The 25,324-nt window shown below is 42.1% G+C and overlaps 1 protein-coding gene and 1 pseudogene across 5 annotated transcripts in view; one reads left to right on the top strand and one right to left on the bottom strand.

Annotated features, from left to right (window-relative positions):
- DGCR2 (DiGeorge syndrome critical region gene 2) overlaps positions 1-25,324 on the bottom strand; it is a 53,288-nt gene that overhangs the window by 22,406 nt on the left and 5,558 nt on the right. For 2 of the 5 annotated variants that reach the window (XM_087828466.1, XM_087828467.1), the window contains exons 2-3: positions 12,377-12,499; positions 313-438 (exon numbers count right to left, since the gene is read on the bottom strand). In XM_087828466.1, coding sequence (XP_087684592.1) covers positions 313-438; positions 12,377-12,499 — 249 coding nt within the window. Of the gene's footprint in view, positions 1-312; positions 439-12,376; positions 12,668-25,324 lie in introns of those variants that run through there. The other 3 variants (XM_087828468.1, XM_087828469.1, XM_016204344.2) reach the window with 2 other exon arrangements.
- On the top strand, positions 6,447-6,965 carry LOC107530553 (U1 small nuclear ribonucleoprotein C pseudogene; annotated as a pseudogene).

Raw genomic sequence — 25,324 nt, 5'->3', positions numbered from 1 at the left:
CCTAACTAAGAGTACACTGATGAAGAGTAACACTTTTTTACAAAGCCAGTTAATGAAATGCAATTTTCTAATGCATCTACATCTTGTGGAACAGGTAAAACTTCTTAAAAACTGATGCTTGTGTTTTTATTATTCAGAACATGTGTGTAACTTATGAACAATGCAACTGAGATTACATGAGGGGAAAGATACCCTGAAGGGCTGTTTTAAAAAACACACTGCACCCCTTACACAGCCAAGCTGCACCAGGAGAGCCAGGGAACATGTGGGTTATAAGGGTTTAGTTACAAACAGAGCAGGTCTGCAACTTACTGCTGAAGCGAACGGGCTGTGCCACATTCACTGCATGGAAATGCGTGGGGTCGCCACCTCGGGCCCGCCCCTGCCTCGGATCCACAGCCTCCTTCTCATGGTAAGGACGCGAATCCCCAGTCACTTCTGAAAGCAAAAAGAGAAGTGGGCTATAAACACTGCTCTCACAGCAGCGTGGTCAGACTACCTGAAGCTGGGAAGACTGGAAGTGGGTGCAGCATATATTCCATTTATTCAGGTTTTCTTAAGAACTCTATAAAACGTTGCTCTTTGTATCAAATGGATCACATGCACATCTTATTAGCAGTCTTCATTTTTTTTTTACTACCAATGATCGTGAAATAAGGTCTCCCCTTCATTGCATTTTCTAACAGGCTACTGCTGGCACAGCACAAGGTCAGCCATTCCCGCTGAAAATCTCTCAGCAGCTCTAGCCCCATTGGGGGCTTCTTCCAGAGTCTAGGCGGCCCTCCTGCCCCCAGACTGCCTGGGAGCCTCCTGTTAGCATGAAGGCGCTGTGCATGACCCTCTTGGCACTGGGCCTGAGTTGCCATCTGTCCACCTCCCTGATAGTCCCTCTTACAGCCTCGAGGTTAGGGCCTCGGTAAATTCCTGCCTAGCTCCATGGTGCCTGGCATAGGCTCTGGCGTGCAGCAGGCCTTGATGCATGGCTGGAAGTGTGAACAGGAAGCTGAAGACGAGGAATAATTCCAGTTTTATGTATCATGGTTTAATAGTAATTTGCAGGTCAGTCCTTCCAGTCTCTTTTTAGGGTTCTTCAACCCCCTGTGAAAGGAGAACCATTCTCCCCCTTCTCAGAGAAGGGAGGAGATTTACCAAGGCACAGTGCAAGAAAGAGTCAGGGGCAATATCCCTCCTGAACCACCCTCCCCCCACTCTGCCTGCATGGGGGCACCTTGGTGCACAGTGAGGGATACCTGGTGCAAGGTCAGGACAGACAATGACACACTTGGTCTGCATGGCTACACAGACAGAACCACAGACATCCATCGGTGTGCTCAGCTGGCCTGAGGCAAAGGACACAGTGGGCATGGTTTGGCTTGGCAAGAAGCGTGGCGTGGTGTGGCATGGCATTCAGGGTGGAGGAACGTGGTAGATTAAGGGAAAGGGGTTGTAGGGCCGGGTAGTGTCCCACAAACCCACCTTCCTCGACTCTGTGGCTGGCAATTAGTCCCACTGACTAAAGCTTCTCCAGTCATCTGGTTCTCCTATTATCACAGACTCTGATATTGTTTTTTATTTCATAAATAATCTACTTTTTCTTATAAAATAACAACTATTCAATGTGAAATATTTGAAAAATATACAAGTTTGGGAAGATAAAACATATTAACCATTACTATGTTAGGGTCCCTCCTTCAGTCTCTTTTTTCCTACATAAATCCTTAAAAATACTGGGGCCACATCAAACACTGTATTTTAGGATTTGCTTTGTAAGCTTAAGACTATAAACTGCTTTCCATATTCTTTTTCTTTTTTTAAAAATATATCTTTATTGATTTCAGAGAGAGGAAAGGAGGGGGAGAGGGAGGGAGAGAGAGAGAGAGAAAAACATCAATGATGAGAGTCACTGATTGGCTGCCTAGCCCGCAACCCGGGCATGTGCCCTGACCTGGAATTGAACCCCAATCTCCTGGGATCGTAGGTTGATGCTTAACTGCTGAGCCACACCCGGCCAGGCTTTCCATATTCTTAAATAAACTAAAGATCACTTTAAATGGCTGCACAGTATTCTGTGAATGGATTTCTTTAATTACCACCATCTCGTATGGCACAAAGTTTAGGTTGTTTGCATTCTTACATTACTCTAAGAAGGGTTGCACTGAATGACTTGTACAGAAATCTGTTTGCGCCTCATCATTTCCTTTTGAGACCCTGGGCCTTACAAGATTTGGCTCTCTTCCCCACTAAGTACTGAGTGGAGTATTTCCAGCTTCTTCTCAGGCATGTGATGGGAATCAGGTGCCATATGATTGAGAATCATTCTAAAATATAAAATGTGCTACTAGTGGCTGAGATAAGCTCAACATAAGGCAAAGAACTCAAAAGGAGAAGCATCTACAAGGCTTTGGAGTGAGTGATCCTGCCACCAACACAACCGCCTCATTTGCTGCTGCCCCTGCGGAAGGTGGTCTGAGGTTGCAGCTGCTCTCTTCCAACACCCAGCCCTAGGGGCCAGCAACACCATCTCTCTAGGACTGGAGTGCCCCATGCACATACCCTGAACACCACTGCTCCAGGGAGGAGACTGACAGCTCTGGCACAAGGACAGCACTATGAAGCCTTCCTCCTCCCTTTCCCAGGCAGGCAGAGGATCAGGAAGATCCACACTGGCCTTCTCAGGGAGGGTGGACTTAGGATCAGGAGATGAGGGAAGGGAACAGAAGGGCTTCCTAGCAGAGGGCACTGCTTGGGCAAAGGCAGGCATGTCTGGGATAAGCTTGAGGACAAGTTTGGGTGTGGCAGAAGCTACACCTAAATTTCATATCTCCCTTCTGTCTGATCAAAGGAGCAAGACCTGTGATTCCACTTTGCATCTTGGCCTCTTCCCCAGACCAAGAACAGCATGTGGTCTATGCCAGGCCACAATGCTCACAGAAGGACAGATGGATTTAGGACAGTGATTTTCAACCTTTTTCATCTCATAGCACACGTAAACAAATTACTAAAATTTTGCGGCACACCAAAAAATATATTTTTTGCTAATCAGACAAAAAAAGGGCATAATTTGATTCATTCACAATGGACATTATTGTGGTATTTCCATTATATCATAGATGTTCTTTACATTGATTCTTTCCCCTCTCAGCTAGGGCCAGGGTGGATTCACTAAGTAGAATCTCACTGAGGATAAGGGTTTGCTAGCCCAGTGACAACCACCTTTGCTTCTATTTTATCGACGGTTTGAGACCTATGCTTCTGAAATACCAATATGAGCATTTTTGTTTTTCCACTTTACGCCCATGTGGACATATATAACACAACAGAGAATAACTGCAAAAAGACAGCCCTATAAGCTCCCAAATCTGCCTCCCTCCTGTTGCTTCTGGGTCCACAAATGTCTAGGCACAAGTTCCCAGAGGGAATGCCTTACCTTCTGCTACTGCCCCTAACAGGAGCTGAAGCCACCAGATAGAGTCCTATAATACTCAAACTGTAGCCTTGAGTCTCAACTGCCAGCAGAGATATAGAAGAACAGACTGACCTGGGCGGAACACCTTACCCAAGGTCTTAATTCCTACATATGCACATCACAAGATGAAACAGAAATCCCTGCTTTCCCTTCTCCCAGCCCCATTCCTATAACCCATTTCCCAGAGACAACTGATTTCTTCAGATACACTCACTGACTGAGCTAAACCACCCACAGTCAGGGGTCTCCGGGAGAGAAGGTTCCAAAATGACTCTGGCAGAGTATATGATAGATCTACAACTGAAGAGAAATCAGGAAAGAGGTCCTGCTAAGGACATTACCCAAAAAAACTACATTTATAGCCACTTTGGAAAAGAATTTGGCAATTTCTTAAAAAGTTAAACATAAATTTACAATCTGATCCAGAAATTCCACTCCTCTGTATTTGCCCAAGAGAAATGAAAGCATATGTCCCATCAAAGACGTGTGCACTAGCCCTGGTCAGGTAGTTCAGTTGGTTAAGACAGTCGTCCTGATACGCCAAGGTTGCAGGCCAAGGTTGCGGGTTCGATCCTTATCAAGGCACATACAAAAATCAATCAATGAATGAATAAGTGGAACAACAAATGGATGTTTCTCTTCCTCTCTCTCAAGTCAATTTAAAAAAAAAATGTGTACACTACTGTTCACAGTCGCTTTATTCACAAAGTGAAAGCAACTCCAATACCCATCAAATAATGAATGGTTAAACAAAATGTGGTATTATCCATACAAGGCAACAGTTGTTGAGGAAAAGCAACAACCTACTGACACATGGATGAACCTCACAAACACCCTAAGTGAATGAAGCCAGACGCAAAAGAGCACAAACTGTATAATTCATTTTATATGAAGTGTCCAGAAAAACAATTCTATAAGAGACAGAAAATACATTAATAGGTCCATGGGAATGGGGGAGGGAACAGGGAGTAACTCTAAATGGACATGGATCTCTTGGAGGTGATGGAAATGTTTTAAAATTACTACTGTGATGGATGACTGCAGAATTCTATTAATTTACCCAAAATCAATGACTTGTACACTTTTAAAACCAGTGAATCTTATGGTATATAAATTATATCAACACAACTGTTAAAAATTAAAAATCTAACAGGACACATGAAGTTTTTTTTTTTAAAGTACATACATAAGGTTTAAATAAAAGTAAAACAAAGAGAAAATGACATGAATGAACATTAAAAACATTATGCTAAGTAAAAGAAGCCAGACACAAAGGCCACATTTCTGACTCCATTTCTGTGAAATGAGCAGAAGAGGCAAATCCACAGAGACAGAGGTAGATTAGTGGTTGCCAAGGGCTGAGGCTTGAGAAGAAACAGAGAGTACTTGTTGATAGGTACCAGGTTTCATTTTGGGGTGACAAAAATGTTCTAAAATTGATTGTGGTGATGGTTGCACAGCTCTGTGAATATTCTAAAATCCATTGAAAACCATGTTAAATTGACAAATTATGAGACTTACATTTCAATAAAGCTGTTATCAAACAACAAAAAGAAGAAGTTGATGACAATGCAACTCTGTGGTAAGAACAAACTGTGCTAGCAAAAAGGAAATGGAATCCTCCACCATGGCCCAGCTAAGAGCACCTGCAGTGAGAGAGAACTCTGGGAGTGAAGAGGGAAGAGTCAGGCAACTTGTTTAGGGCAAGTCAATAGAGAATGCCTAAAAACCATGGAATTTGGAGACACAGTTAATACCAAGTGAAATAGCTAAAGTAATCTCAAGTATTTGCTTCTGAGAAGTAGAAACTGGAGGGGCCCACTGTGGATGCTATTTTTTCAATAAAAAATTACAGAACTATTTGAATACTCAAATTGTATGTGTAAAATAACTTGAAAAAAACTAAAACTAAAATTTTGATTGACAATTAAAATCAGTTGCTCCTCAGATCCAGCAGGCACTCATATCAGTGTTGCTGCTGAGACATAATGAATGGTTAAACAAAATGTGGTATTATCCATACAAGGCAACAGTTGTTGAGGAAAAGCCACAAACTACTGACACATGGATAAACCTCAAAAACATGCTACATGAATGAAGCCAGATACAAAAGAGTACAAACTGTATGATTCATTTTATATGAAGTGTCCAGAAAATATCAATGTCACACTGATTCCTGATATTTTCATGGTGACCTATGTTCTTCCTCTTTGGAGGCTGTAGCACTCTCTGTATTCCTGATGTGCAGCAATTACACAAGGAGGTATCTTGTCTAGGTCTTTTAAAAATTACTGTGCCCTTCTAATCCAAAGCTATATGACATCTTGCTAATTCCCTCCCCTCCCCTCTTTTGTCTTTCTTACTCAATTGTTCCTTTTCATAGCATTCTGTTCACATCTAGAAAAAAGACTGTATATATATACATATTCATTGCGGTAAAATATACACAACAAAGTTTTAGTCATTTTTTATTTCCTTTTTCTTTTTAAAGTATGTCTATTGATTTCAGAGAGAGGAAGGGAGAGAGACAGAAACATCAATGATGAGTCATTGATCGGCTGCCTCCTGCACGCCCCTGACTGGGGATCGAGCCCGCAACCCGGGCATGTGCTCTGACCAGGAATCGAACCCCGATCGCCCGGATCCTAGGTCGAAGCTCAACCGCTGAGCCACACCGGGCCGGGCAACACTTGTTTTGATAGCAGCCATCCTAATGGGTGTAAGGTGGTATCTCACTGCGGTTTTGATTTGTGTTGCGGTCCTGTGTTCTTAAGGCTCCATTACAAAGTCATGATTGCTTTAAGTCTTTGGCCTTTAGCGACTGAACTCAATCTCCATCTCTTCTCCTCTCCTGTAGGCGTGAAGGTGGGACTGAAAGTTCCAAACCTCTAATCCTATGGTTGGTTGTCTTGGCAACCAGCCCCAGGTGGGGCCTAAAAGTCACCGCACTGAAGGAATAGTAAATGGCCTGCAGAACAACATGCCTAAGTTTTATTGTGACTACTGTGAAACATACCTCACCCATGACTCTCCATCTGTGAGAAAGACACACTGCAGTAGTAGGAAACACAAAGAGTGAGAAAGATGCTATCAGAAATGGATGGAAGAGCAGGCTCAGAGTCTGACAAAACAATGGCAGCATTTCAGCAACGGAAGATACTTCCTACTCCATTCTCTGCTCCTCCTCTTGCAGGGGCAATGATCCCACCTCTCCCCAGTCTTCAGGGACCCCTCACCTCGGTATGATGCCAGCACCCCACATGGGGGGCCTCCGATGATGTCAATGATGGGTTCTCCTCCTCCTGGGATGATGCCAGTGGGACCTGCTCCTGGAATGAGGCCGCCTATGGGGGGACCCCCAATGATGAGACCTCCCTCCTGTCACATGATGGTGCTCACTTGACCAGGAATGACTCCACCAGACAGGGAGAAAGGAGAGGATCTTTCTATCAGTTTTATATTATTTGTTCTACTTCGCCAGGGGATTGTGATGCTGTGACTCTGGGTACTTTCTAATGACATGACAAGGAAGACTCCCTCCTTCTTCCTATCTAAGAGAGAATAATTTTAGAGGGGAGAAGCGGGATCAAAAAAGCAATTTTCATTTGTATTGCGAAATGTGAAAATAAAACTGCCACCTCTTTTGGTTAAAAAAATAAACAAATAAAGGTCACTTCATTAATAAAATAAAAGACACCTTTTATCATTCTCAACACTTAGAAATTCGAAGAGTTTTGGGAGCTGTGAGCCAAGAACTGTAGATAAAGATAAAATATCTTATAAATCATATCTCAGGGTCAGAGACCTAAATATAAGAGTTAAACTGTAAAACTCTTAGAAGAAACATAGGAGAAAAGTTTCATGACATTGGATTTGGCAATGATCTTTTACATGAGACACCCAAAACACAGGCAACAAAAGAAAAACTGGGCTATATCAAAATTAGAAACTTCTGTGCGTTAAATGAAACACTGAACAGAGTGAAAAGGCAGTCTACGAAGTGGGAGAAAATATTTGTAAATCATATCTGATCAGGGGTTAATATTCAGAATGTATAAAGAATATCTACAAGTCAACAACAAAAACACAAATAATCCAATTTTAAAATGGGCAAAGGATCTGAACTTCTCCAAAGAAGATATACCTTGCCTGGCCACTGTGGCTCAGTGGCTGAGCATCAACCCAGAAACCAAGAGGTAACAGTTCGATTCCCAGGCAGGGAATATGGCCTGGGTTTCAGGCTCGATCCTCAGTAGGGGGCATGCAGGAGGCAGCCGATCAATTACGTTTCTCATCAATGTTTCTCTCTCTCTAAAAATCAATTAGAAAAATACATATTCAAAGAAGGCACACATCATTCTTATTTTAGTTATGTGGACATCCTTCTTTTGTCAATCTAGCTAAAGGTTTGTCAATTTTGTGGCTCTTTGGTTTTATTGAGTTTTTCAATTGTTTTTCAATTCTCTATTTTCTGCTATCTTTGGGTTTAGTTTGTTCTTTTTCTAGTTCCTTAAGGTACACTGTTAGGTTGTTGATTTGAAATCTTTCTTTTTTAAAAATTTAAGTGTTTACAGCTATACATTTCTCTCTTAGCAATTTTCATTGCTTCCTATTAGTTTTGGTATGTTGTGTTTTCATTTCCATTTGTCTCAAGATATTTTCTAATTTCCTTTGTGATTTCTTCTTGATGCTGACTTTTTAAAGAGGGTGCTGGTGGCCCTGGCCAGTGTGGCTCAGTTGGTTGGGCATCCTCCTATGTACCGAAGGGTTGCTGGTTCCATTCCCTGTCAGGGCACAGGCCCAGGTTTTGGGCTCCATTCCCGGTGGGGGGCATGCAGAAGGCAGCTGATAGATTTTCACTCTCACATCAATGTTTCTCTCTCCCCCCACCCCTTCTTTTTTCTCTAAAAATCAATTAAAAAATCTTTTAAAAAAGTATGTTGGTGAATTTCTAGGTATTTGTGAATTTTCTAGCTTTCTTCTGTTGATTTCCAATTTCATTCCATTGTGATTAGAAAATATACTTTGTATGATTTCAATCTTTTAAATTTATTAAAGCTTGTTTTGTAGTCTAACATATGGTCTATCCTGGAGAATCTTCCATGTGCACTTGAGAAAAAAAGTGTATTCTGCTGTTGTTGGGTGATCCTGTAAGTGCCCAAGGCTCTGTTCACATTCTTTATTGCTACCTTTTGATAAATGGAAGATCTTAGGTATTCTAAACTAGCTTCTAGAAGTTTTTCTTTAATTAACCTGAGACTGATTTTCCTGATATGCTGTATGTTAGGGTTCCAATTTCCTTCTTTTCAGACTGTCACAGCACTACATACTGAAGAATCTAGTAACTTTTGCCCAGTGATATGTAATTCCACCTCTGCCATATATCAAGTTTCTCAGGTCTGTTTCTGGCAGCTCTTCTCTCCCACTGGCCAATTCATGCTACCCTGAGCCAATGGTAAAGTAAGCCTTGACACTGGTAAGGCAAGTGCTCACTCCTCACTCTTCTTCAAAGTGCCCTAACAATATTAGGAGATTCTTATTCTAAACATTTTAGAACTAAGTTGTCACATTTAAAAAAAAACCCTCTGGAGATGCACTGAGTCAACAGATCAATGTAAGAACAGGCAGCTTGACCACATTGAGTCTTCCTAGCCAAGAACATCCTGTCTCTTATTTTTTCAAGTCGTCTTTAATGACTCAATAAAGTTGTAAATTTTTCTCCATTAAAAATTTTACACATCTTCTGTTAGTTCCCATTTATATCAAAGCTGGTTCAGTTAGGAGAACAGAAACCATGCAAACTATTTCAAACACAAAGGGGTTTAATACAGGGAAGAAGTGCTTTCGAAACAACAGAAAAGGCGAGAGTTTAAGGAAAGTGGGCCACCTCTGTCTATTTCACCACTGCAGCTGCAGTCCAGAGTCAGGAAGCTGCTGTTGCCATTCACAGGTGAGGAAACTGCAGAAAACTGCTGCCAGATTGCAGCTGTCCTGCAGCCCTGAGACAGCTGGCCAGTGGGGAATGTGGAAGCCACTGTACTCGCTCACCTCAGTCTAGGCCACACACCCACACCAGAGCCAGAGGAAGGAGGATTTTTCTACCTATCTTCCACCTTCCAAACTTCATGGGAAGGATCTCATGGGCTAAATGATACCCTGGAGCCTACTGGCAGGGGGTCTGACTATTACAGCTCCAGCCTTCCAGCCCCAAAAGGCAGGGAATGTACTGAATGCCCAGACTATATCTAGCATATCACCCATTTTCTATTTTCCATAACCACGCTGAAATTACTGATCTACTGTTACATCTTTTCCCATTTTCTTTGACCCTGTGGTTTTATATCTTATTGTAATTTTAGCAGGCTTTTAGCAGGGCAATGAAATAATCTCACATGGTCATTCCAGAGTCCTAAAGTCTATGTTCAAAAACAAACTGACTAAGCATGGTTTAAATGCTCCCTACAAATAGGAAGGTCACAGCAAAGGTGATTATTAGCTAACTTCCTGTCCGCACCCCCCTCATATAGGTTAATGAGTACTTAATCTATATCCATGATTTTTACAAAAGTTAATTTCTTTTAAAATAAACTAGAAAGAAATATGACAAAATTTCAACAGTTATTAATTCAGGGACGTGAGAAACTTATTCTTTGTATATTATGATAATTTAAATTTCTCAGAATCCCAACTCTAAAACAATCAGAAATCAGTCTGCTATTCCACCTGGATCAGGGTGTGCCACTACACCAGAAGACAGGCACAGTAATGGGAGTCAACGGGAAAGCAGAGGTAGGCTAAGTGGTCCAACAGGGTCTCAGCCTTCTCCTTGAGCATACACGACTCTGTTAGGCCTCAGTGAGTTTGTGTTTGCACACTGTCATTGTCATCACGCCTTCAATGGTTGGGGACCGGAACACATCATCTACTCAGAACTCTGGGCTCCTGTAGGATAGACTTTATTTTTCTGTCTGGGGAGAAAATACAGGAACCTATGCAAGTCAACAGTTAGACTGAAGGGACTTGTAGCCCTCTGTGCCAACCATGTAACCCAAAGGAGAAATCAGATCTAGTCCCTGCCTTCAGTCCACAGTGCATTGATAGATGAAAAAGCTGAACCATGAGTGAGTATCATAGTTTTCAGTATCTGTAACAGGGCAGTTATTACACACAATCTTAAAAGCTAAGCCAAAAGGCCCTTTGAAAACAGCAGATAAACCATGCTTCCATTTTAAAGCAAGCCAAGAACCATTTGGTTCTTTGTTTGGAAAATTCTCTAGGAGGCTAGATATGAAGTCTCACCCCATAAGTCAGATGAGGGGAAGCTCCCAGGCACGATCACCCTCCCTTCTCCAGGCTGACACAGCACATAGAACTTACATCTGAAGTACTGGGAAGTTTACACTGTTTGGGTTGTGACCCAAGGAATGACTAGGTGGTCTCCCAAACACAGGGCTATCCCAGAGGCTCCTAACCCAGCCACCACCATTAAAACTCTCATTTGGAAAGGCAGATGCCTCAACCACAGACATACACACCCAATGAAGAAAGAACAGGCATAAGGGATGATTGAAAGGGGCCCCTTTACAGGCAAATAAGTCCAAACAGACCACCTCTATTTCTTATTTTGGAACGCTCCCTCAATGAACTGTCCTAAGCTCAAATGTCAAAATCTCCTTGATGTCCCATCTCATCCCCTGGTTGGAGTTAATCAGCACCTGGCCTATAGGAATTACAATACTCTTTTCACTTACTGAATGCTGAAAAGGGTCCCATCCTAGGCCAGGTCCCACTAAGGAAGAGGATAGGCCTCCTGTCCTCAGGGAATTCAGTCTGGAAGGAGATTAAGCATGGGCACAAGTGATGGTAAGAACTACCAGCGGTTCTACATGCTGTCAGAGAGGGACAGAGTAGGTGTTAGCAGAAGCCAACCTATAGCCAATGGGCCCAGAGATGCTTTCTTATTGTGGAATCATCTAGCCAAACCTTGAAGGATGGGTAGAATCTGTCCACACAGAAACAACACAAGAGGATTCCACGAAAAGAGAAAGGCATAAATGAAGTATGTGGCTATGAAATTCTTAATGGGCTGCGCCCAGGAAATAGCTTAGCTGAGTCACTGAAGGGAAGATAAAAAACTGGATTGGCAAAAAAACCAAACAAGCCAGCTTGTGAAGAAATTTGAATGCGAAGCCCAAGAGTTTAGGTCTGAGATTCCTTCCTCTTAGGGCATTTACCAGAACCACCCAGGTCTTGGACACATTAGCGTGTGTATGTGTGTGTGTCTCTCTCACACACACCTGCAGGAGTACATGCGAGACACTATACTGTCCACCCTAACCAAAGTTGAGTACCAGAGGTGTAGTGAACACCATTACTTATTGGGTGTGTAATATTCTTTGAGGGTGCTGGAACAGAAACCAGGTGGAGGACCAATGATTTAGACTTTCTGTGGCATTCTATGTCTTTATGAGAAGACACATCATCGTGAGAAAAACCCCAAGTGAAAGATTATACTAGTGACTGAGTGAGTAGGACAGATAGGAAAAGCCAGTCTAAATGTCCCTTGTCAGGATTCTAGTCAAGTCTCACAGACATCTACCTCCAAAGTCGGGCAAGAGAGGGGCAAGAAGCCACCACACTTCAGGCACTGCTCTCAGGGCCAGCAGCACCTCCCAAAATGTGGCATCATGGGAGCTTCTCTTGCCTCACCACAGATGGCCTGACCCTGGCATCTTACAAATTCTGAAATCTACCTGTCAAGAATCTATTTTTTAAAAAGATAAAGAGAGAGGGGAGGAGGAGCTCAAAATAATCTTCCAGCACAAGGATATAGCATGGGGTACCAGTTGACACCATCTCCCCGTAATGGGAAGCATGGGCCACGTGCATCTAACTGCCCGACACACTCACCTGGACAGTTGGCTTCGTCGCTCTCATCCTCACAAGTCACCCAGCCGTCACACTGCCAGGGGAGGGGGATGCACTGGATGGTGCCGCTGCGACAGGCAAACTGCCCAGGGTTGCACCGCAGCTCTGTGAAACCAAAGGGCAAGAGGCCGTTGAGGAAGTGGCAGTAGCAGCGGAGACCTGGAGCGGCCAGGCCTGTCACCGCCTGGTCCTGCCACGACCTGGTCCCCATGAGCGTGGGCCAGACACCAGGCAGCCTGCCTACAGCCTGCTTCCTTGGGGGCCTGCACGCATGCCCCAAGGAAGAGCCAAGAGCTGTACCCAAACTGCCACAAGTACCCAGAGCATCGCAACCCCCCAAAACATTGACCTTTATGCGCCACCCACTCAAACATATACTGCGGCATTTCTGCTCCACGTCAGGCTCTGCTGTGCACTGCAGAGGAGACAGAAACAAGAGGGCACACCTCTAACCTCCTGAGGGATTCTGGGTCAATAGAGAAAACACACATACGCTCGATAGACATATACGGACACACATACACACTCAGGTTTCTGACGAAGCACAAATGTATGCTAAAACAACATGAGAGAACTGCTCTGGATGCTTCTTAAAGAAGGTGGGGTGTGAACACGGTTCCCAAGGCAGGTTGATGGTTTCAGAAGTACATATAACATAATAGGAAGGGAAGAGCAATCCAGAAAAAGCAGGGCTTAAGAAAATATCAAAAGGCAGGGGAACATGCCAATTAGGCTGTGTGAGTTGACAGATGTGGAATCACTGGAGATAAGATTGGAAATGTAAGAAGGATCAGACTGTGGAGGCTTTGAGGGTAAGATAATTCTGACCTTTATCTGGTATGCTGTGGGGAGCCAATAAGTAATGTGATAAGATTCGTGTTTTAAGCAGATATCACTGGCAATGGTTTCTGGAAGCAATTAAAATAGGAGACCAGACAAAAACATTAAATAACTTAGCTAAGTAAGGTCTTGAACTGAGATAGGGGTTGGCAAATTACAGCCCATGGGCTAACTCCCACCCTTCCCACCATTTTTTAAAATAAACTTTTCTTGGAAAACAGCCACAAATATATACTGCCTATGGCTGCTTTTGAGCTACAACAGCAGAGCTGAGTAGTTGCATGAGAGACTGTATGACCTGCAAAGCCAAAAAACTTACTCTCTGGTCCTTGAAGAAAAAGGACCTCAGGGATCTCTGGCAGACTCCAGAACTGAGGTGGCAGCTGATAAATGGGCAAACCTTGGAACCAAGGGAAAACACTGAGGCATGAGGGATGAAGTCCTACACTGTAATGTGATGACACAGGAAGAATGGATGGAGTTACAGGAATGAGTGAACGGTCTACCTACAACTAAGGACAAAATATAACAAAACACCAGTTCTCCAGACACTGGATATTAGGCAACGAAGAACAGAGATCCCCAAGAGTCAGAAAACACACAAGCGAGCCTTGCTGCCTGAAGAACATTTCCAGGCTATAAAGCAGGGGGAGGGACTCTAGGACAGCCCAGAAGACTTGGAGATGAACGGATGCAGCTAAAAACTGAGGGAAACCAAGGCATGAAGAGCTCACAGGGCAGTGCCCTGGAGATCACCAGAGGAGAAAGAGCTGCACAAACAAGACTCTGGAGATGCACAGAGGGACCCCTGGGGAAAGAACCACCCTAAAGGGTAAGAAGGAAGAGTAACCAAAATTCAGCAGGGCTACACACAGTCCCCGTTCTGGAGCCAGACTGGAAAAACTCCTAATTCCTGGGGGCACCGAATCAAGTAAGTACTCAGAAGAGTCTTGCCTCATTCCTGGGGGCACTGAATCAAGTACTCAGAAGAGTCTTGCCTCATTAATGGGGGAAAATGAACTCCAGACTAAATGCTGCTCAGTCCTGCCTAACAAAGATTAAAAGCAAGAGCTAACAAAATCAAATTGTTTCGGAGTCACATCTTAGAACAAAGCTCAAGAATATTTATAGGAATGCAAAAATATGCAGCAGCCAAAAAGGCAAAATTCACAAAGTGTGGCATTCAATAAAAAATTACCAGCCATGCAAAGAACCAGGGAATTACAACCAAAATGAGAAAAAATTCAGTCGATCAAAACTGACTGAGAAATTGTACAAATGAGAATATACACAAGGACATTAAAAGTTATAACTGTAGCCCTGGCCAGTGCAGCTCAGTTGGTTGAGCGTCATCTGTGCACTGAAATGTTACTGGTTCCATTCCTGGTCAGGATACATACCCAGGTTTTGGGTTCAAGCCCCAGTCAGGGTGCATGTGGGAGGCAACTGATTGATGTTTCTCTCACATGGATGTTTCCCTCTCCCTTCCTCTCTTTCTTAAAAAAAAAAAAAAAAAATCAATAAAAACATTTTTTTAAAAAAGGATAAAGAACATAATAATCCTAAATGTTTATTAATCTATTGCAAAGCTTTAAAATACCTATGAAAAACTGCTATAACTGCTAAAAGACAAATTCACAATCATAGTCAGAGATTTTGCTCTCCTCCAGACAACCTGAACAACACTATCAACCAACTAGTCCAAACCAACACTTACAGAACACTCTCCACCCAAAAACAGGCGAATACACAATTATTTTCATATGCACACATAATATTGACCATAATAGAGAATATTATGGGCCATAAAACAAATCTCAGTGAGTTTATAATGACTGAAATTATACAGAGTATGTTGTTTGACCACAATTGAACTAAATTAAAAATAACAGCATAAAGATACCTGAGAAATCTAACTACATGGTAACAACTCACACACTTCTCAACAGCCTATAGGTAAAAGTAAAAATATGGGTCAAATAAGCACATTTAAAAAAAATTCCTTGAAAGGCACAAACTACTAAAGCTCACTCAAAAAGGAATCAATAACCTGAGTAGCCCTGTAGCTATAAAAGAAATTGAATTTTAGTTTAAAAACTTTGCACAAAGAAAACTCCAGACCCAGATGGCTTCACTGAAAAGTCCTACTAAATATTTAAGGAAGAAATAATATCAATTCCATACAAATTCTTCCAGAAATTTAAATATTTAAGAATTTCCATCACAATAGCATCAAAAACAGGAAACACTTAGGAATAAATATAATGATAGATATGCAAATTCTATACACTTGAAATTACAGAATATTGCTAACAGAAATTTTTTAAAGACCTAAAGTGCTCATGGATCAGTAAGCTCAGTACTATGGAGATATCAATTTTACACAAATCCATTACAGATTCAATGCAATCCCAATCAATATTCCAGCAGGCCTTTTTTTAGAAACTGTCAAACTGATTCCAAAATTCATATGGAAATGCAAAAGACTTAGGATACCCAAGACAACTGTGAAAAGTAAGAACAAAGCTGGAGGGCTCATACTACCTGAACTGAGCACTTATTAAAAGGTACAGTAATCAAGACAGTCTGGCATAAGCATCAAGACAGACATCAAGATCAACGAAACCAGAACAGTGTGTCCAGAAATAGGCGTAAGTGGGCAACTGATTTATGAGAAAGGTGCAAAGGCAATTCCCTGCAGAAAGAATCGTCCTTTCAACAAATGGTACCGGAACACCTGGATATCAATTTATTTAACTGATTTTTATAGAGAGAGGCAGAGAGAAGGAGAGAGAGAGAGAGAAACATCTATGTGAGAGCGGAACATAGATTGGTTGCCTCCTGCACATCCCCTACTGGGGATCGAGCCATCCAGCAACCTTTTGGTGCACAGGAAGATGCCCAAACAACTGAGCCCCACTGGTCAAGGCTGAATATCAACTTTTTAAAAAAGAACTTTGATCTATTCCGTGTAACAAAAATTAACTCAAAATTGATCACTGACCTAACTAGAAAACCTAAAATTATAAAATTTCTAGAAAACATAAGAAAATCTTTGTGACCCTGAGTAGGGCAAAGATTTCTTAGATACATATACCAGAAATCTGATCTCTAAAACAAAAAGTTGATAAACTGGACTTCATTAAAATTGAGAACTTTTCACTTTTCTGCCCTATCCAGTGTGGCTTAGTTGGTTGAGTGTTGTCCCGTGCACCAAAAAGTTGCCAGTTCGATTCCCACTCAGGGCACATGCCCAGGTTGTGGGCTCAATCCCCAGTAGGGGGCTTGTAGGAGGCAGAAGATCGATGTTCAGCTCTCACATCCATGTTTCTCTCTCCCCCCTTCCTCTTCTCTAAAAATCAATTTAAAAATATTAAGAACACTCAAATTTCAATAAGACAACCCACCCAGTTTTTATATTTATTCATTCATTTTTAAAATATGTCTTTATTGATTTCAGAGAGAGGGAGGGAGAGGGAGAGAGAGAGAAACATCAGTGATGAGAGAGTCATTGATTGGCTGCCTCCTGCATGCCTCCTACTGGGGATCAAGCCTGCAAGTGGGCATGTGACCTGACCAGGAAACGAACCTTGATCTCTTGGATCATAGGTTGATGCTCAACTGCTAAGCCACACTGGCCGGGCCATCCCACCCAGTTTTTAAAATGGGAAAAAGATTTTAATGGACACTTAAGAAGATATACAGATGGTAAATAAGCACATAAGGAAATTAAAACCATAATGAGATACCATTACATACTTATTAGTGGTAAAAAATAATAATAATAATACCAACTGCTGGCAAGTATGTGAAGTAACTCTCCTACATTGTTAATGGGAATGCAAAATGGTACAACTACTTTGAAAACAACTGGCAGTTTCTAAAAGCTTGAATATACACCTACCAGATAACCCAGTCACTCCACTCCTGGTTATTTACCCAAGAGAAATGAAAGTACATGTCCGTACAAAGACTTATTCAGAGTACTTTTATTTATAGTAGCCAAAAGCTGGAAACAACCCAAATGTCCAAAACAAATAAATGGACAAACTGCAGTATAGTCATACAATGGACTATTACTCACCAATAAAAAGGAATGAACCACTAATACATGCAGCAACATGTAAAACCAAAACAGAACAAAAACAAGAGGTCAGCTGCCAGCTGTAGTTTGCCAACCCATGTTCTAGAGCTTAAGTGTAGGGATAACACTTTACCCTCCACCCCAAAACCAACACCCAACAAAGGAAGGCACTCAATAAATGTCTGATGAACTGAACTGCTCAAAGATCTTCCTTTATTCTTTAAGTCTATAACAAAGTGTCATCAATCCTCTGATATCCTGGGGAAGGTTCTCTCCCTTCCTCAATCACCTGTAGTGTAGGGGCTGTTCTGAAATCAATACAACATGTGAGTCACTGGTAAACACATGTGAATCACTCATTCAAAAAATATTTACTGGTACTTACTTTGTGCCAGGCAACTCTCTAGATGACTGGGCCAGAGCAGTAAACAAAGCAGGTAAACCGAGGACTTGCATTGTGTGGGGCAGACTGATGCACAGTTAGCTGATTAGTACGTCAGCGAGTGATTCTGACGGCTCTAACTGGCATTACACTAGCTGTAAATCAACATTCCTTTCCCTTCTTCCTTAGTATCCCCTTGAGGCCCTTTGTTAAAGCATCCAGCACAATTTCTGTCTCAAGTTGCTCAAAGTCACCTCCTCTTCCCACTACTGGTTTTCCCAAGGCCCTGTCCCAAGGCCTTCTGTGGTGATGACTGTCCCCTGGGCGTAAAATGGAAGAGCTAAGCAGGCTCTTCCTAGTCCATGGATTGTTGATGTTTTTTGAAATAATCCATGCCCCACCATGTAAGTGCATGGCCACGATACCAAAACAAGAACTTATATTAGTTCTTCTCAAATTTTTTGCTCCCAAGACCCCTTTACGCTCTTAAAATTTCTGAGGACCCTAAAGATCTTTTATTTATGTGGGTTATACCTATTGACATTTACTGTATGAGAAAATAAAACTGAGAAATATTTGAGGGGGTGAGAGTGGGGGTAAGGGGGCCACTGGGGAGAAAAAGGGAACATCTGTAAAACTTTCAACAATAAAGATAAAATTTGAAAAACAACAACTGAGAAATGTTTTTAAACACAAGATTCCCAAGCATATGCTCAAAAGGTTAAATGCAGAATTGTTATATGTTTTAGCAATAGCACTCTTAGGTATATGTCCAAAAGATTGAAAGCAGGTACTCCAACACATACCCATACACTGATGTTCATAGCAGCATTACTCACAATAGCCAAGAAGTGGGAACAACCCAAGTGTTTATCGACAGATGAGTGGATAAACAAAATGTGGTACAGCCATACCATGGAATAAAAGGAAGGAAACTGACACATGCTACAAAATGGATGAATCTAAAGGACATTATGCTGGGTGAAATAAGCTAGACAGACAAGAAAAAATGCTGTATGATTCCATTTATATGAGGTCTGTAGTCAAATTAATAGAGATAGAAAGTAGAACATAGGTTGCCAGGGGCTGAGGGAGAGGTGATGGGGAGTTCCCTTTAAGGGGTACAGAGTTTCAGTTTGGGAAAATGAAAAAGTTCTGGAAATAAGCACTGGGTGATAGTTGCACAACACTGTCAATGTATTTAATGCCACTTAAGTGTATATATACTAAACAATGATTAAAGTGGTAAGTTTTATGTTATGTGTATTTTACCACAATTTTTAAAAATCCTATCAAGAAAAAAAAAAGAGAGAGAGGAGGAATCCCAAGCACACATCCCATTAGCCGTCAATACATGTCAAGTCGCCTCTGGAAATGCCACTGTGCACTTGTGAGAGAACGAGAGAGGGGGGCAGGTAACACCTCAGTATTATTATGAAAATAGTTTTGACCTCCTGAGCCCCTTCCCCTAGACTCCAGCCACAACTGAAGAACTGCTTTAAACAATGCATTGTGTGGGATTTACAGAATTCATGCCCTGTAGAAATGTACAAATCTCTGCAATAAAGTCTTTCTCCAGGTTCCATTTATTCTTTGTCTACAAGCTTTGGTTTCATTTTGAATTATGTAAATTGAGCTGTCTCAAATTACTGTGTGAAATTTAATATGCTGTCTAAATTATTTGGAATTGATTTCTCATTTGCCCACAAAGAAACAGAGGAAGACAGAGTATAGAAAAAGCACACACATCTAGTCACATTGCTCAGGAAACCAAGAATTTCCTGCCAACAAACGCAGGAGAGAATTCTACCCCACCTCTTCCCATTGCCCACATTCTACTACACTCCATGGCCTCCAGCAGTGGACGGAGATCCTCAGACACAGCCCCTATATCATGCTGGAGCGCCCACCCAGGACCAGGAGGTCCCAGCTTCCCTCCCAGTGGACAGTGTAACCTCCATCAGGTTGTTGTAATATTCTTCCTTGGAAAGCACTAACAGCTGCTTCCCAGCAGGACAGGATGTTCCCACGGGTTCTCATTCTGCCCCCTACACAGGGCAGTACTGGAACAGATATTTATACAGCATAACTCTTAGAACCAGAAGGGAGAGGATCTGAAAATAAGGGCGGGCTGGGCCCTACTATACAAGTGACATGACAACTCTAGGAGAATAGCTCCCATGGGATGTTGGATCCTATCTAGCACCACAGAACTTGGGACAGCTGTCTCTTCTCTGGAAACCTTTAAGAGGGGACAGAGACCACTGACAATAACACAGACCACTAAAAATACACAACAGAGGGCATCTCTACTAAATAGGCCTTCTAGAGAAGGGTTACCTGTGTCCTGAGATAAGAAGATGAGAATAAGGGGGTTGAACTAGGATGGGCAGCACCTGAACCACCAGCAAACATAGGGAAGGCCTACTAGCCAAGGGCTCAGCCTGGACAAGTGCCACCAAGCAGGAAAGGAGCACTTTGCTCGGCTGGGGCCCAGCGGGATTTAAGACCAAAAGGTATTGCAGGACCATATGGCATCACTGGTGCGCTATGACTCCGGGAGTGGATATCGCTGGCAGTGAAGGAGAGCCTCATCAGAACACCAATCAGCAGCAGGACAGAGAATGGACTTGGGAGAGCAGGACTAGGTGAGGGAAAGCATTACGAGGTAATCACAACAATCCACAGGAGATCATTCTAGAATAAACTCTGATTATGTTAAAAACTCCCTGCCTTCTCTATGGTGTTCTAAATGCCATTTGCCCTTTCATGAGGTGAAGGACCACCTTCAGATTTCCCCCAACAGCCCAGCCCCCTCAGGTTCTTGGGATCCCTGGCTTAGCAGTCCTTACAGCTCCCCCTGTAGTCCCTCTAGCCCTTTCCTAGTGACTGTCACTTCATGGCTCCAGCAGGCCTGCCTGTAACCTCCTTGCCCTGCAGTTTCCTGGCATAATGTATTAGCTTTGAAAGAGGTCCCAGTGACCTTTCCCCCAAAAAACTACAGGTCCCAGCTCCCAGCCCACAGTGAAGGCCCATATATAAGCCATGACACCTACTCAGCCTCTCTGGGCTTCATTCTTTCATCTGTGAAATAAGGGGTGATCATCCCTGTCCTGCTCTCCTAATTTTCAGGGTTGGGGTTGGGGATGGGGGGAAGGATCATAAGGCCCAAAGGAGAAATCCACTAAACGGTGCTTGGCTGCTGAACAGTCTCACGTATCCCATTCCTTGGAATGATTCTTGAGGGCCTCTGGAAAGGCAAGTGCCCACAGGGGGAAAGGAAAGGTGGGGACAAAGGCCACAGAACAGGGCCTTTGAACAGCATGGCTCGCCACTGGGTCTCAGCAGTGAAGCCCAGTTAAGGCTGCTGTTAACGGTAGACTCGAACATCCTTAGGCTCTGGCAGGCACCAGGGCTGCAGCAGGAAGGATGCAAGCATCTGAATTTCAAGCTTAAAGGAGCTCAGAGAACAGCTGGCCCCATGATTCTCATATGAGGGCCCAGAGCTCAGGAGGGAGTGAAACATGTGTGGCTCAGAGAAAACTAAAGGACTGAAGTTTTATTAGTAAAATTTAAAGGAAGGCCAAAGACTGCTATATTTATTGAGACATCTATCTATTCCAGTCAGCTTACTTCACAGAAGAGTCAACCCACCTGCTCCATGTCTAATGTCAAGTTGGCAGCAGTAGAACGGAACCCAGAAATCAGGCTCTGTGCTCTTTCACCCAAATCCTTGTCCCCAAAGCCTGCTCAGCTAAGTAGGAATGAGGTCAGGAATCTGGTCGGCCCGAGGACTGAAGGGTCTCGGGTTCAATTCTGGTTGGAATCAAAGCTACCCCTGCCAGGATGCCCTTTGTTCTGATTTGGAGTGTGGCCAACCCACCCTCCTTCAAAGTGCTGAGATTGTGGAGCAACTAGAACTCTTATACAATTATCGACGGGAATGTAAAATAGCACAATCACTGTGAAAATACATCTCCCAGTTTCTGATAATGTTCTAAATCTTTTTCTATTCAACACAATACTAGAAGCACTAGCTAGTGCAATTAGGCAAGAAAGAGGGAAAAAGGTATCCAAATTGAAAAGGAAGAAGTAAAATGACCTGTTTGTAGAGGACGTGATCTTTTATGTCATGTCTAAAGATTACACACATATGTACACACACAAACCCCACCATACCCCAAAACTGTTAGAATAAACAATCCGAGCAGAGTTGCAGGACACAAAAATCAGTTGCATTTCTACACACTAACAATGAAAACCCAAAAAGCTAATTAAAAAATAATAATTCCATTTACAATAGCACCAAAAAGAATAAAATACTTAGGGCTAAACTAATCAAGAAGGTGAAATAGTAGTACACTGAAAACTAACTACACTGTGAAGTTAAAGACGACACAAATAAATGTAAAGACACCCCATGTTCATGGGCTGAAAGACTTAAGATGTCAATACTGCTCAATCTACAGATTCCATGTAATCCTTATCAAAATGTCAATGACAATTTTTGCCAAAATAGAAAAATCCATCCTAAAATATGGAAACTAAAAGTACTCTGAAAACCCAAAACAATCTTGAGAAAGAAACTAACAAAGCTAGAGGCCTCACACTTCCTGATTTCAAAACATACTGAAAAGCTAGTTGCCCTAGCCAGTTTGGCTCAGTGGTTAGAGTGTCGGCTCGAGGACTGAAGGGTCTCGGGTTCAATTCTGGTCAAGGGCACGTACCTCGGTTGCAGGCTTGATCCTCGGCCTTGGGGCTTGTATGGGAGGCAACCAATCAATGTGTCTCTCTCACATTGATGTTTCTCTCTTTCACCCGCCCCTTCTACTCTCTCTGAAAAGCAATGGAAAAAAATGCCCTCTGGTGAGGATTAAAAAAATAAATTAAAAAAAGCTAGTAATCAAAAGAGTGTAGTACTGGCATAAACACAGATAAATAAGCAAATGGAACAGAATAGAAATAAACCTCACATATATGATCAAATGATTTTTGACAACGGTGCCAAGGCTACACAACTGGGAAAGAAAAGTCTCTACAACAAATAGTGCTGGGAAAACTGGCCATCCACTTGCAAAAGAAAGCAGTTGAACCATTACCTTACAGCATATACAAAATTAATTCAAAATAATCATTTTGATTAAGGACCTAAATGTAAGACCTGAAACTATAAAATTCCTAGAAGAATATATAGGAGAAAAGTTTCATGACATTGGACTTAGCAATGATTTCTTGGATATGACACCAAAAGCAAAGACAACAAAAGCAAGAACAGGCAAAGGGGAATACATCGAACTTAAAGAAACAACAAAGTGAAAAGGCAACCTACAGAGTAAGAGAAAATATTTGCAAATCATGTATCTGATGAGAGGTTAGTAACAGAATATATACAGAACTCCTAAAACTCAACAAACAAACCAATTCTAAAATGGGCAAAGGACTGCCTGGCTGGGCGTGGCTCAGCAGTTGAGCATCAATCTAGGATCCAGGAGATTGCGGTTCGATCCCCAGTCGGGGGCATGCAGGAGGCAGCCTATCAGTGATGACTCTCTCATCACTGATGTTTCTCTCTCTCTCTCTTTCCCTTCCTCTCTTTGAAATCAATATATATTTTTAAAAAATGGGCAAAGGACAAATAAACATTTCTCTGAGGATATCAAAATGACCAACATCACTATCACCAAGGAAATGCAAATTAAAACCACAAAGAGATGTTAATTACCTCATGCCCGTTAGAATGGACACTAACAAAAAAACAAACTAACAAGTTATCAAGAATACAGAGAAATTAGAATCCTCGCACACTATTGGTGGGATTATAGAATGGTACAGTCACCATGGAAAACATTATGGAAGTTCCTCAAAAAATTAAAAATATAATTACCACATGATCCAGCAATTCCAATTCTGGGTATGTGTCAAAAAGAATTTAAAAAGGGAATCTCACAGAGGTATTTGCACATCCATGCTCACTGTAGCCCTTATTTACAATGGCCAAGAGGTGGAAGCAATCTAAATGACTATCACAGATAAATGGGTAAAGAAAATACAGTATATTTACACAATGGAATATTACTCAGCATAAAACAGAAGGAAATTCTGCCATATAGCATGGATGAATGTAAGGATATTATGTTAAGTGAAATAAGCCAATCATAAAAAGACGAATACTACGATTCCACTTGTATGAGGTATCTAAGACAAACTCCTAGAAACAGAAAATAGAATAGTGTTGCCAGGGACTGGGGGAAGGGGGAATGGGGAGTTGTCCACTGGGTACTAAGTTTTAGTTTTTCAAGATGAAAAAGTTCTAGAGATCTGCATAAGTTGCGTATATAGTTAACACTATAGTATTATACACTTAAAAATGGTTAAGGTGGGCCTTGGTAAGCATGGCTCAGTTGGCTAGAGCATCATCACATACACTGAAAGGTTGCAGGTTCCACTCCTGGTCAGGTTACATACCTAGGTTGCAGGTTTGATACCTGGTTGGGAAGCCTATGGGAAGGCAACTCATCTATGTATCGTTTGCTCTCTCTCTATCCCTTCCCCTCTCCATAAAAAATAAAAATAAAAAATCAATAAGCATGTCCTTGGGTGAGGATTTTAAAAAAATGGTTAAGATGATATGTTTTATATTATGTCCTTTTCAGTACAATTAAAAAAAAAAAAATCTTTATTGATTTCAAAGAGAGGAAGGGAGAGGGAGAGAGAAAGAGAGAAACACTGATGATGAGAGTCATTGATCAGCTGCCTCCTGCACTCCCCCTGCTGGGGATCCAGCCTGCAACCCTGGCATGTGCCCTGACGAGGAATCAAACAGAGATCTCCTGGATCACAGGTTGATGCTCAACCGCTGAGCCATGCCTGGCCAGGCTTTACCACAATTTTAAAAATTAATGAAACAAACAAAAAACCCACTAAACCTTGTTTTCCTGGATCCATCAGCCAACAATCCTCCAAGGTCAGTTTTTTTAATCCTCACCTGAGGACATGCTTATGCTAGGGAGTGAGAGAAACATCTATGTGAGAGAAAAACATTGATCGGTTGTCCTCCATACATGGCCAGACGGTGAATCGAACTGGCATCTTTTGGTGCACAAGACACAAAACTCCAACCAACTGAACCAGCCAGCCAGGATGATGAAAAGTTGTCATAAGAGGTCTCTTATGAGAACCATACTCCAGAAACAAAACAAAACAAGATTGAGGAAAGTTCTCAGTCTTATTAAAGAAAAGAAAAAGAATGAGGCAACTTACAAAGATCCCCAAACACTGTCAAATGAAAATGTCAAAAAATTGTATAAAAAGTATTAATTCCATTTATGTAAAATATTCTGTTTATGAATGTTTTCCCAAATATCCTGGGCTTTCACTGTGGCTCACTATGCTGGTCTGCCATACATCCTTCACACCAATAGGGTAGAGGGGAATCTGAAGACTATTTCCCCCTCTCCAGGGATGGCCAACAAACCACTAAGGGCTACAGCAAAAGCCTGCCAGGGCCACAAGCCAGTCTCATCCCTTTCAGGTACTTCTAGTCCTCTTGTTCTGTCTTCTAAGACCACAAAGCTTTGCAGGTACTCTAACTGACCAGGGACCCTAGAAGTAGCCAGTGTACTCG

The sequence above is a fragment of the Miniopterus natalensis genome, chromosome 20 (assembly GCF_054644295.1).
Source record: "Miniopterus natalensis isolate mMinNat1 chromosome 20, mMinNat1.hap1, whole genome shotgun sequence".
Lineage (NCBI taxonomy): Eukaryota > Metazoa > Chordata > Mammalia > Chiroptera > Miniopteridae > Miniopterus > Miniopterus natalensis.
The sequence above is the reverse complement of the archived record's forward strand: the minus strand, read 5'-3'. Positions and strand labels throughout refer to the sequence as shown.